This window comes from Bombus pyrosoma, linkage group LG2 (assembly GCF_014825855.1).
Source record: "Bombus pyrosoma isolate SC7728 linkage group LG2, ASM1482585v1, whole genome shotgun sequence".
NCBI classification, from domain to species: domain Eukaryota; kingdom Metazoa; phylum Arthropoda; class Insecta; order Hymenoptera; family Apidae; genus Bombus; species Bombus pyrosoma.
In genome coordinates, this window is record NC_057771.1 from 13,937,600 (window position 1) to 13,950,493 (window position 12,894).

At 36.2% G+C, this 12,894-nt stretch overlaps 2 protein-coding genes across 23 annotated transcripts in view; one reads left to right on the forward strand and one right to left on the reverse strand.

The window, feature by feature from the left end:
* LOC122577819 (inositol 1,4,5-trisphosphate receptor) overlaps window positions 1-1,796 on the forward strand; it is a 48,425-nt gene extending 46,629 nt beyond the window's left edge. For all 15 annotated transcript variants that reach the window (XM_043749432.1, XM_043749442.1, XM_043749436.1 and 12 more), the window contains one exon: window positions 25-1,796. In XM_043749432.1, the coding sequence (XP_043605367.1) occupies window positions 25-105 (81 nt within the window). In that variant the 3' untranslated portion in view covers window positions 106-1,796. The remainder of the gene's footprint in view (window positions 1-24) is intronic.
* Window positions 604-12,894, reverse strand: part of LOC122577820 — a 266,738-nt gene continuing 254,447 nt past the window's right edge. For all 8 annotated transcript variants that reach the window (XM_043749453.1, XM_043749448.1, XM_043749456.1 and 5 more), the window contains 4 exons: window positions 12,075-12,236; window positions 9,829-10,105; window positions 6,638-6,779; window positions 604-5,583 (listed from right to left, as the gene is read on the reverse strand). In XM_043749453.1, the coding sequence (XP_043605388.1) occupies window positions 5,382-5,583; window positions 6,638-6,779; window positions 9,829-10,105; window positions 12,075-12,236 (783 nt within the window). In that variant the 3' untranslated portion in view covers window positions 604-5,381. The remainder of the gene's footprint in view (window positions 5,584-6,637; window positions 6,780-9,828; window positions 10,106-12,074; window positions 12,237-12,894) is intronic.

The window sequence follows — 12,894 nt, forward strand, 5'->3', positions numbered from 1 at the left end:
CTATATTTGTCTGTTTTTAATCAGATGACGGAGCAACGAAAGCAGAAACAGCGGCTAGGCCTTTTGAATTCTGCATCCGCAATTTTACACAACGTAACAACGTAAATCTGAGATAAGTGTACTTCAGAATTTCGTTTTTAATCGTACATGAATCTCAATTTGATACTCTAACATGATATTTAATGCATAAGTTTGTGTGTTCTTAAGAAGCATTTAAAGACACTGGGAAATACTATGAGAGTAACACGTAGCATTTGTACGGTTTTGTTCCTAATTTCAACGTAGGGTTAGATGAGAAAAGTTATCCTACTCGATGAGTTGTATTGGTTAAACAGATTGAAGCATTTTATATCAAATATTAATATCTTTAAATATATTTTCAATCAGTTTCATCTCGTGCGAGTAATTTCTGTGAGGTCCGTGTTACTTAAAACGAAACAATCACGAAGAACATTGTCTTAAATAGAACAACACGATCGTTTTTATTGTTATACACACATAAATAGCCAAAGGATCATGTCGAAATATGTAAAAGGAGTATATTTAAAATTCCTATCAAGAGATTTTAATATTTTTATGACTTGTTTAAAGCGAGTTCTTGAGAATGTGTTGTCTTTTATAGCCATAGAATGTGTATGTATAATAACTGTCTAATTGATTTTATAGATTAGTCAGTTTTTTTGGTTGTGTTTATAGATGTTTAAGTTTGTAAAATAGAGACCCTTTTTAATTACTTGTTTTTAGGATCTGCGCGGAATGATTTCGAAAGATCCTCTCGACGAGTCTTTCTGAGTTTCCCAATTTTCGTATCGTTATGAAAAAAAAAAAACACGCACAGATTTGCAAGTAACGTGCGTAGGGAAATTTTAACGAAACAAATATTTTTTCTAAGCATTAGGATGTTATAAAAGTTATTGAAGATTTTACTGATTTTATGTAATTTACGAGACGTGTGACAAATTTCTAAACAAATAGATGTTACGTTATGAATGAGTTCATAAAGAATTAGAAAGCAAAGGACAGGATAATCATTTTAAAATTTTGATGCTTATTTACTATTTGCCTGATGTTGGTAAACAATTAAATATATTACAGTTGCGGAAAATATAGATACACGGTTATGGTGATTGTTTCGAACGGTCATCGTGTGGCAGATTTTCATGTGATTACTCGTTAATATTTATAAATCAATGTCAATAAATATCGTTGTTCGCGTTTGAACGTAAGATATAAATTAAGATAATTGTTGTATCCGAAGTATGTTGGATGGAAATCTATAGGAATTGTTATATTATGCACCGGAGACACTTACGAAGATCGTGTGCAATATATAGTTACGTTTTTCGATTCGTTGAAAGTTTATTTTCCACTAACGTATTTTATCTCGGACGATATCCAACGTCTCTGTCTATATATATAAACATTTATACGTATATGTATATGAATATATTGTATGTTGATATATAATTTTCTTTTTCTTTCCTTTTAAATAGCGAAATTAGATGTATTGTATATATGGATACATTTTGTTGAATGTTTGTCACACTCCATGAATCGTACGTGTTGAGAGTACAATTACGATATAACTCGAAACGTCGTTTCTGTCTGAGCCAATCTTATGGGATATTAGCGAATTGTTATTTAAGACTTTCACCTTGCATCAGAGAGGATAAAATAAATCGCAGATGCGTTACCTGTAGATGTACATGTTTCATCTTTCGACCGTAGGATGTATAAATATGTATGTAGATTGTATTAAAACTCGTATGTGAATAAATCGTCCTTTTTTTATCAAATCAACCCTACGAATTAATCAACCTTTACGCGTGGTTGAGTAAGATATTTTAAAGGAAAATGACACTAAGTTCGTTTGTGTTTGAGATTATCCAGTAAATGGTAATCCGATTAACCGATTTTGGCTAATTAATTATTAGCCAATTCGGCTGATTTCAGGGATTTTAGAATTCTTGCGGTCCACTCAATGTCAATGGTTGGTAAATTTTATCCATCGATTTCCCTGACACTATGTGAAGTTAGAGATGATTATAGACATAACAGAAATCTGAGATCCATCGATTAATTTTCCTTACACCAAATTTCTGCCACCACGAAAAATTTATAAGAGAACGTATCGATTGGTTTCTTTCGTTTTACGTAAAATAAAAAACTCATTTCACCCATTGTTTCTTTTAATGCCACATACATTTGGTAAAAGTAAGGATGAAATTCAAAAGTTAAATATCCCGGAGCCTTCAGGACTTTGGTGCGCTATGACAAACATTCAGGTGGAAATTCACAAACAGCGCGTAGTTTCTGTTTTATTTTATTCGTACTTTATATGAAACAATTGACTATTTATTGTGACTTAAGTATACGCGGCTAGTACATATATGTAACATATATCTTTTTTTCGTAAGTTAGACGTGCCTTGTGCAAAACCGGTACATCCATTGAAGGAACAGATCGCATTACAATCGTTGTGAGGACGTGATCGAGTAATCTTAAAAAGGAACGGTACACACGTAATTTCGTTTCTCTTGGTTTCTCGTTAAGAGACGATTCTTTACGAACGAACAAACGAAATCTCTGTCGAGAAACGATTCACCGATTTCAAACACAAGTCACTTAAATCACATGCCCCTCTTCGCTGGCCGACATTAATTACATTTATTAAACGTGCACCTCTTCTTCTCTTTTCTCCTATAACGATACTCTCGTTTTAGTACGCCGATTAATTACAGTCTGACTTTCATCTCTGTTTCGACGAGGATTGCGGAAAAGAGATTGCCGAATATTCTATTCGACCTTGTTCGTTTATTATACAAATCTTAACATGCGTATGCATCAACGCGGTTAGACTGCTATCCTTCGTATTAATTAGTCGGATCGATCATTACCAGCCTTCTAATGATATACATATAAATTGCACTCTGATAAAATTCAGTCTTTCTATTCGCTAATGTAAATCAATTCTCAACAATTCCAAAATTAATATCGAATTCTTAATGCACCCGTTTATCTATTATTTATTAAAAAAAAAATTTTAACGACAAATCGTGCAAATTATATTTATTCGAACGCAATGAACGAAAGCTTGAAATGTTAATGAGAGTATCGAGATCAATTGATAACGTCGAAGGTTCGTAATGATTCGACGAATCTCGTGGAACACGAGACCATCTAATACGTGTCACGGTTTAATCAGAAGTTTTAACAGGCATTAAAATCTCTGGTAAGGTAACTGTATTATTTCACGGCGAAATAATACAGCTCGTGTTATCGTAGAGTATAAAAAGACGACATAAGATAAATAACAGAATTCGCCATACCATACAGTCATAAACCACGGCATATTATTATTCAGAAACAAAGACTATTACTCATAATATTCTGTATAAATAATGGTAGTAATACGACGGCGTTGTAAAACGTATGAAAACCGGTGGAAACATTTCCGCACCGTTGGATGGTTCTTTTTAATTCAATTAGCCTGTTTGCCTGTTTAGTTTAATATTTTCCTTCTTAGTCAATACGTATATTAAACATTCACAGTCTAGCCTTTATTTCCATCTTAATCTAACGACCAATCGCGTCTCCGAAAGTAAATCAAAATAATTTCTTCTTCGTAAAATATTCTTCGGAAATTTTTTTTCATTTATTATTCATTTCATCAGCGAATATCTTTTTTCCCCTCTTTTGTTTAAGCAAGCAAGAAGAGATTTTCGATGAACTTCCGGACGAACGCGTTAACAATTATTCGAAATGTGCCTCGGGCACTCGAAGCTCGTTCGTTAAAATACAATCTGTCTTCGTTCGCGGGCTCGCGCCATGTTTTACGGTAAATTGTAATTTACAATAATGCTGAGGTCTTAACGTAGTTCGTGATACTCTGTACAAATCCTACCTATTCTATCCACGTATGTACAAGAACCTATAATTATATAGAACTTCTTCTTACACGTTTATTTTGGCATTTGCGTGAAAGTGATGACGCGTGATTTCTTGCTACTTCAAATCCGTGCATCGCGTTTTCTTCCCCCTTGTTTCATCTCCTTACTTTAAATCGCTACAATTATATTCATACGCGTTCGCAGGATGTGACGTCTAGAAAGAAACGTTAAATATATCTGAGCATATAAAGAATAGAAAAAGCAATTTCTGATTTTACGATAGTTCACGCCAATTGATGAAATTTTAAATTGACTTAATCCTAGTATTTATAAAATTAAAGAGGAAATTAAAAACAGTTCAATGATATTAATGACGATGGATGCATTTAAATGTTTCTTCGTGAACGTCTCATCCTCTATATGTATAGATTTATGTATGTATATGCATATGTATGTATAATATGTACATGCTCTATTAGACTCTTATAGTTAAAACGAGTGGTATACACCGACTGATTTTTAGTATATATATATATATTTTTTCTCTTTCTGATTCGCGTTTAATTTATTTTTTATATATATATAATTCGACTAGAGCGTGAAATTCCAAAATTCGATTTCATGCCTTTCATTCTTCGCCAATAACGTTCCCTTATCTGTGTCAATTTATCCGATGAAATTTTAACTTTATCAACATCCACCGGCACGTGACGGCACCGAACACGTTCAATATGTTAAAATGTTAGTAATCGAAAAATACTTGAAAAACTTGGACTAAATTGTTTCGGAATTCTCGTGTCCTTCGATCAGTCATATTCGATGGCCTTGCCTCGCGTGAAATTGCGATTGCGAATTAATCTTCATTACGCGTTTTATTAATCGACATTTATATCGGGACGACGAATTTCCATTCTACCTGAAAAACTGAGTTGCAAACCGGATAATAAACTTTTACAAATTAATTGCTGAATATTACCGTCCAAAGGGCTTCGTTTAACCGGTAATTATTTTCAAACGATCTATTCGATATAAATACATAGAATTCTCGTACGATATAAAAGCGAGGTAAATTCATGGTGATTGATTTCAATATTTTATCAAAAGTGTGCTCCGTGATTACCAGCGCGGTGGTTCTGAAACTTTTACGGCCAAGTTCTCCACAATGCTAGCGAACGTAATATTTCAGCAAACTAACACGAAACTTTATCAAATTTCCATAAAGTGCGCCTCACTTTACGCGATCATCGTTCCGCTCTTTAAACGCTTTACTATTTTAAACTTTACATTATATTTTATTTTTCAGAGAACTGAATAGCTGAAAGAAGTTTTTTTTTGAGGAAACACGAACCTCGTTAGTATGATATTTTGTGTGTGTATGTGTGTGTGTGTGTGAGCAGTGTACATTATTAAAAGTCTTAGGCTCGTTCGCAGTAGTTTGCCTCTCATTGTGAACAGGAACGTGTATGGATACGGTGTGTTGAGTTGATCCACTCAACAACCGGCCGCGTAGGCGAGGAGTATCGCGAACAGAATTAGGATTCGCGCTTCCCGTGACCTGTTTCCGGTTGAGGAGCGGAGCACATGATTCGGTACCGGTGGGGGTGACGGTTCGCTCTTGTGCGTGTTTGCGATTACAAACTGACTGCGCCATTTCATCGTGTATTCCGGTGCTGTCCTTCCTAGAGCCTGCAATCTGCGAACAGGTGTAATAATATTGTCACAACATCTTATAATTATCTTAAATTTAACTATATATATTTTTTAACCAACTCCGGTGTGCTTGTTAACTTCAAAAAAATCGAAAAAAATATTGAACAAATGCTTGCTGTTTTTGTAAGTCAGTCAAACAGCTGATACTCTAGAGAATTATTTATTTGATATTTGATTAGGATCCGTTTAGAAATCGAATCGCGTCTGATATAATTAGAATCGAGGGGTTTCTCTTTCTATTCTTTCGCCATTCTTGTCTCTTTTCGAAACTTGATGTGAGTGAGCCACGCGAGCACATGATTACGGTATTTCGATCGAAGCACAGTTTTACAAGATACGAGGATAAAATGATTACGCGTTTTATACGTCATTTTCTTAGGTATTTCTAGATATTTTATGTACAATTGAAAAATGGAAAATATATATCTCTAAATAAGTGTTATCTTCTTCTGGCATTTGTATATTATTCTTCCTTGGATATATAAAGAAATATTCGTATCCAAAACGAACAGAAATCAAAATACGTAAGAAACGAATAAAAGAACGAACGATCTTCCCGATGTGCTCTCGAAGTCGTATTCTCTGAAACGCATTCACTATTCCTGACTCTCCATCAAGACCAAGCCAGAACGCGATTTTTCATCCGCGAAAATACAAAAACAAAACGATCTTTCACCAGACTTGCGCGCGAAACATCGAAGAATTCCATTCGCGGCTTCCCACGTTCAGGAAACGTCGTATCGATACACAAACCATGACAAATGTAATCTCCGTGCGACTTATCCGGCTTCGAAACGATTCCCCATCGGCGCTGGATAAATCTTTCCGGGCAATCGATTTTTAAGTTGCCGTTACATCGGCGCAAAAACTGGGCTCGCGCGCCGATATAAATTGCTCCTATAATTCAGGCCGCGGCGTCGTAATCTCCGTGCAGAAAGTGTCGCGTAACTGTCGTTATGTCGGCGTCGATGGACGAAGTTTCCGTGAACTTCCGGCTAATCGTCTCATCGAACGGAACAAAGATAGACGGAACTCACCTAACCACCACGGTGTTCGTTTTCCATGGCAGGGTGAAATTTTTGTGGATATTTCTCGAGCAGAATGTGTGCAATCTGAGTCCAGCTGGATCGCCGTTCTTGCTGTATTCGTGTATTGTTAAATTCCAGGCGGTGCAAGGACCTAGAAGAAAGAAAAAGAAAAGGAAAAAAAAGAAGAGTTTTGGCTATCACGAATTTTTGCCAAGAACAGAAGAATCAGCAATGGTCGTGCATCCTTTTATTTTCCAAAAAAGGTCACATAGGCGGCTTTACGTCGAAACTATGGAGATTACGCTCTTGCAATATTTGCGTAGTATTGCGCTTTTAAAATTTGGGATTACTTTATTAAAACCTTTTAAAAGCTACATGGACGGTATTATGGAAGCTGCGGAGGATTATTCTGTTGAAACTTTCGTATGTAGTATTCTGTTCGAAATTTAAGATCCTTTTATTTAAATTATAATGAAATAACGATTTTGCGCTATAGCCAGTTATGATTTAAATTGGAATAATTTAAAATTGGTTGTGGAGTATTGAACATATTTAAAAATAGCATGAGAAGGGAAGATACGAGGTTAATGGGTATAGTTAAATCGTCATCGAGAATGCCCGTTTTTCACGAGACGAGCACGAAACGCATCAATGTCGCCGAACAACCAATTAAGAGAGGTCGTTTCACAATCAATTGCCGCGGATGTAACATTTGACGTGTGTCGGTAAAAAGGACTATCGATGTTTCAGCAATCATCGAGAGCACAGTATAATTGGAAGCAATTGGTTCGCTAACGTATTCGAGACTGTATAATTTTCGCGCGTTCCTATACGTATTATGTTCCGTTTCCTTTTTCTCTCTTTTTTAGTATCATTCATAGCCCGACGAATTTTTCCCACGGGAGAACTGTTTTCACAACGCTGCTGTAAACAAAAACGAATGACTATCGATGAAGCGTAAAAAATAGCACACACATAGAAATACCTGGTCTATACCTATACCTTCGATCTCTTTTATTTTATTTTTTTTTTTCTCTGTGAGCGTGTTTTCTGTTGTTGTTGCTTTACGAATGATAAATCTATTCCGGGAAGAGAAATTGGGAAACGATTTTTCGTTTTTTGGCCACACACATAGTTTTTGGTCACATACGAGCTTTTTCAATGATTTTCACGAAATGTTTGAATATCAATGGCTTGAAAAATTTCCAACTCTTGACGCATGCAAATCGCGAATCGCATCCTTTTTTCTCGGTTTGGAGTTTGCGTTCAGGGATTTGTAGCTTTTTTTCATTTTTTTTTCTGTTGGCGCATCAACACGAGCTTTGGAGTTTTCCTGGGATATCGAGTTACTAGAAACCTAATGCACGGCTCGGTGCTGTTATATTTTCGTGGTACGCGCACTTCGTTGAATTTGATCGATCGAAATTTTGATGAAACAGACTGTGAAAAACTGCAAGACAGAAACAGATATCAATTTTATATTGCGTTCCAATGTTTAATTTATATTTTGTTTCCTTAGCATCAGCCACTTTTATCTTGCTTTGTTTAGATACACGGTTAGTTAGTACTTTGTTTGGGTTAGTTATGTTCCTTCGAATTTTTACATTTCATCTCTCTGTAGTTTTCTTTTTTATATTTAATCTTCAATTTTATTCGAGCAAGTAGAATAAGGTTCTTATATGATCAGACAAATAAAAGAGGTATCCACTGTGCCGGTTAAACAAAATTAAGATCCTGTTTGCTTAGAGAAACATATTTTGTAGATTTCAAATAAACCCTTAATTAGTCCTTAAACATCTCGTTGAAGTTCATATATGAGAGGTTCAATTCAAAGGCTGTTCATAATTAATTTATAAATGTTCTAATTTGATACATTTCTATTAAATCAGGTTCTGATACAAAGAATTTTTATGTACTAGTAAACAAAAATTAAAAAGAAAGGAACGAAATGTCGCCTAACTAATAAGAACACGAAATCACATATACTCTAATCCTTAAAATTAACCTAAGAACCCTATATCTACCATTTAGGCACACTTATACACGAACACAGAACCGAGTACCATTGCCTTACTCTGTAAATTCATCGTTCACGAAACGTGGACGATTGGTCGTGTCGAGGAATCCGGCGAATAAAAGAAAACAGCATCGAGCCGGGGATAGAAACAGAGATCGAGGCCAATGTGCGAAAGCCATTTCTGGGGCTGGCTGGTTCCAACAGCTTCGTTCTTTTGTAACGTTCTAGCGTTTGTTTCATGGTGCGAATATAGGCGAGCAATGAAGATAGACGGGAGAAGGAGGGTCAGAAAAGGCCAGGGAGCATCGGCAGAAAAAGGAAATCGAGGGAAAAAGGGAAGCCGGATTCTTTAAAGACCGCTCGGAACGACCGGTTCTTCTTTCTGTCTCTCGTTGTCCTGCCGCGTCCAATAGTCTCTTTAATCTCCAGCTCTGTCTGCCATTCGTTCTCAAGCCACCCTCTTCCCCAGAAGAACCCGTTCCACCCATCTTTTTAAACTCTTTTTCCTTTTTGTTTACCCGGTTGCTTTCGTTTGTCGCTGGCCTTTCGATCCGATTTGCACCCATATCGGGCTCAATGGCGCGGATCGAAATTCCAACGGAGTAGCCAAGGCTCGAATTGAACGAAATTCGCCGGTGGACAAAGCGTGGTTTCGGTAAGTAGGCGCCTTTGATTTGCCGGTGAATCGCGCACGATGCATCTTTGGATTTGGTGGAAATTCGTAGAGGTTGGAGAAGTGAGATTTTGGGTTCTTTTAAAGGTATCTTTACCATTCTTTTTTCGACTTGACCACTCAAAAGGATACAATTTTGTTTAGCGGCGTGTATCTAAAGATATAATAATATATCTTTCTGTAATTCTGATTTTATGTTCTTAACGTAGTATAGATGCAAAATGTGTGGAAGAAAGTGGAAGGAAACAAGTATTTTTATAAATACGAAGACGCGAGTTGATTGGTACGAAAAATGGTCGATTGGCTGTGCCTGTGTCTTATATTGGCGTCATTGTTGATTCTTTTTGAATGTTTCGCAAATATATCTGTTCGTTTAATTTAAATAATTAGAGCAATGCCTATGCATGATTAATCGTCAGTGACGTTTACAATATCAGAAATCAACGTATTAGGGATGAATATTCCGAAAGATTTTTTTTATTAGTATTAGTAAAAATAAAGATCTCTTACGGCTTTGGCCAGATTTCACTTCGATAGTGAGTTGTCGATCCGTCAAAGAGTCTAAGATCCACGTGCACCTCTGTTGGTAATACTGATTGAGCTTTAAGCCACTGCTGGCCAGGTCACCGCCATTGACCTCGCCTTCCGGCTTGGTCGTTGTGTGATAACCGCAGTAAGTGTCCTTGATAAACTCGTAAGCCGCACGGAAATTGAGGCCTGCCTTCGAGGACCTCGACCATTCGATGTACACTGGTGTCCAACTACGGATACCGACCGGCAGCCAGTCCTGCGGGATACATACTATACCAGTGACTTGTATTTCAAGCGTAGAAAGCGGTTTCAGGGTTTATTTAATGTCTTGTTACGAAACAATATTAACACTGTAGATTAAACATGAATATTCAGAACGAAAATTGTGCAATGCTTAATATCTATTATCGAGTTCAGAGAGGAATTAATATTCTCGTATAAGACCATTTATCTGTTATGAAGGTAATTTATACTATTTTCAGCTGTTTGAGAATTATAAAAGGGTGTTTGCTGGATTAAAAAGCAATTGACGATAATGTAGTATAAGCATAGTACGAGAAAAATCTACTCTACTAGATTTTGTATAGAGGTTGATCCAATTCGTAATGCCGATCATCAAGAAATTAACACTAGAACAACCGACGATTGACGTACACATCTACCGGAGGGGTGAAAATGACTTGTTTTTTAAATCAACAAGTCATTTAATTTGCATTTCTATCATTGCCTCTTGATCTTACAGTATTGTTCTGCAAACTCTACATGACATTCATATTCAATTTCATACCATAATTAATACTAGTTTGTAACATAATTTATATTTATATTACTGCTGTCTGGTCATATAATATTATTCAAAAAATTCCACAAGTAATGACGTAATTCTTTTTATAGGATGTTACAAAGATTAATTTGATTTTGATCGATTTTGATTCATTAAAATCGCTAAGAAGTGGAATTGACTCCTCATTGTAGCAGTTCCTGCGATCCTTATGATCTCAAAAGAACGTCTCTCACTGCTCTTCATAATAAATGCACCCCACAGAAAAAGATTGCAATAAAATATATCGTAAAATTCCTCTATAAATAAGAAATATCATAAGATGGCCTTGAAACGTAAAAAAATTGCAAGATTCTCGAACGATTGATAGAAACGCGTCCGTTAAAAACTCGCATGTTTCGTTCTGGATGACGAACGAATTCCGGTTTGGAAATAGATTTGACAGAGGACCTTCTTCCTTTCTTCCAACTCGATTCTCTAAAAAACAATTTCTCCTCTTTTGTCTACGTTGTCTACTTTCGCTCAGTACACGTCGGCATTATTTGTTTTATTCAGCGGCCGGTGAAATCGTTCGAAGTAATTCCACGCCGGTTGATGGAATAGGTGTTGAATAGAAATGGCAGAGCGCATTCAGTGCTCCGCCAATACAATCGGTGAGCCAGGCCGTTTGTCCGTGAATGAAAGTTGAATGAAACGGTGACAGTCGAACGTGGGCGGTAGAAATAAAGTGCGGTGGGTGGTAGGCGGAGAAAATAAAAAAAAAAATGAAGGGAGAGGGAGAGGGTTTCTGGGCGAGCGTTTTTCGAATTATTGATCTCGATCATCGACGATCTTCCCGGTTATTATTGAGGTCGAAATGCCGCACGATTTTGAGTAGTTTACTCTTGAAACGAGAAACTCATTGATATTTTAATGAACTTGTATATAGTTTTCTTGAATTGTTCATTTACTTAGGTACGGCATTACCGAAGTACATTGTCAAATTCTGGTATTATATCCTGGTTTGAGTCTTACATTTGTTCTAGCAAACAAAAATATACTCGATGGTTTAAAGAAATAACGTAAGTGGAATGTGAAGGTACGAAAATCAACAGCGATTCTTCCATATTGCTCTTAAACTGTTTTAAAGAAATTCTTTAACGTTGTGAAAATGTGATTAAGAATGAAAATAGACCCTGTAGATACAGCATCGTCGACCTTTGTAAATAGAATATGACACTGAAATTTGATCGTGTTATTTAACCTTTATTTTCTGATATTACCGTCATTTAATTGTATAAAATATACCAAAAGCTATAAAATATATTCTTTCTCTCGAACCTTATAGACACAGGATATTTACAGAAAAAGACTGAGAAAGGCTTGTGCCCCTTGCACGAAGTTAACGAACAGTGGAATTCTCACAGGTAACCGTAGGTAAAGTTTAAGGAAGTCTAGTGTTTACCTGATAATTTCCACAGAGGCAGGTGACGATGTGACCGGTTTCAGAGACAAGCAAAAGATGGTCCACGTTCTCCAGGGTTATGTTGCTGACACAGTGACAGCCGCTGTCTCCGCACTTGGTCTGGCAAGGGTTGTTCGGACCCTGCTTCGAGCTGCTCTCAATCTACGGACAGAGGAACAACAACGACTGCCACGACCGCTCACGATCTGGCATTGTCTAACCAAGATTCTCGCAAGAATCCATGGAACTTTCTCTTGTTCTATGAATTTCTCACCATTCTTCTTCTCTTTCACGCAAACTTCTTCTTTTCTTTCATTCAATTCGATGAATCTGACGTAGAAGTAGATTCAGATTTAAATTCTCCGAAATATACAGATGAAGATTGCAGGAAGAAAAGTGATAAGTGCGTTCTTGCGGATTTTTTTATTTTAATGTCACTTTATGACTAGAAAAGGAATATTTGAATATAAAATAGCTAAAAGCGGAAAGAACATGTTAAGTCCAAAGACGTAGTCGACGAAGTTTTGTAGATGCCAAAGTTATATTAAGACGTACAGTATTTTTATATCAGGAGCAATATTTTTGAAGCTACAAAGAGGGGGAAATTATACCTAAGGATTATTGTAACATATTGACTTTGAAAATGTGATTTATAGTCTTCTTTGTGTAGTCTTCGTTCGCTTCGTGGAAATATGGAAATTTCGATGGAACATATATCAAAATTTAATACCAAGTATCAAATTGATTGGTATGAATTCGTACAGTATTATGTCTATTTAAAAAAATACAAAATAAAACAGAATTAAAAAGCTTCAAGTTT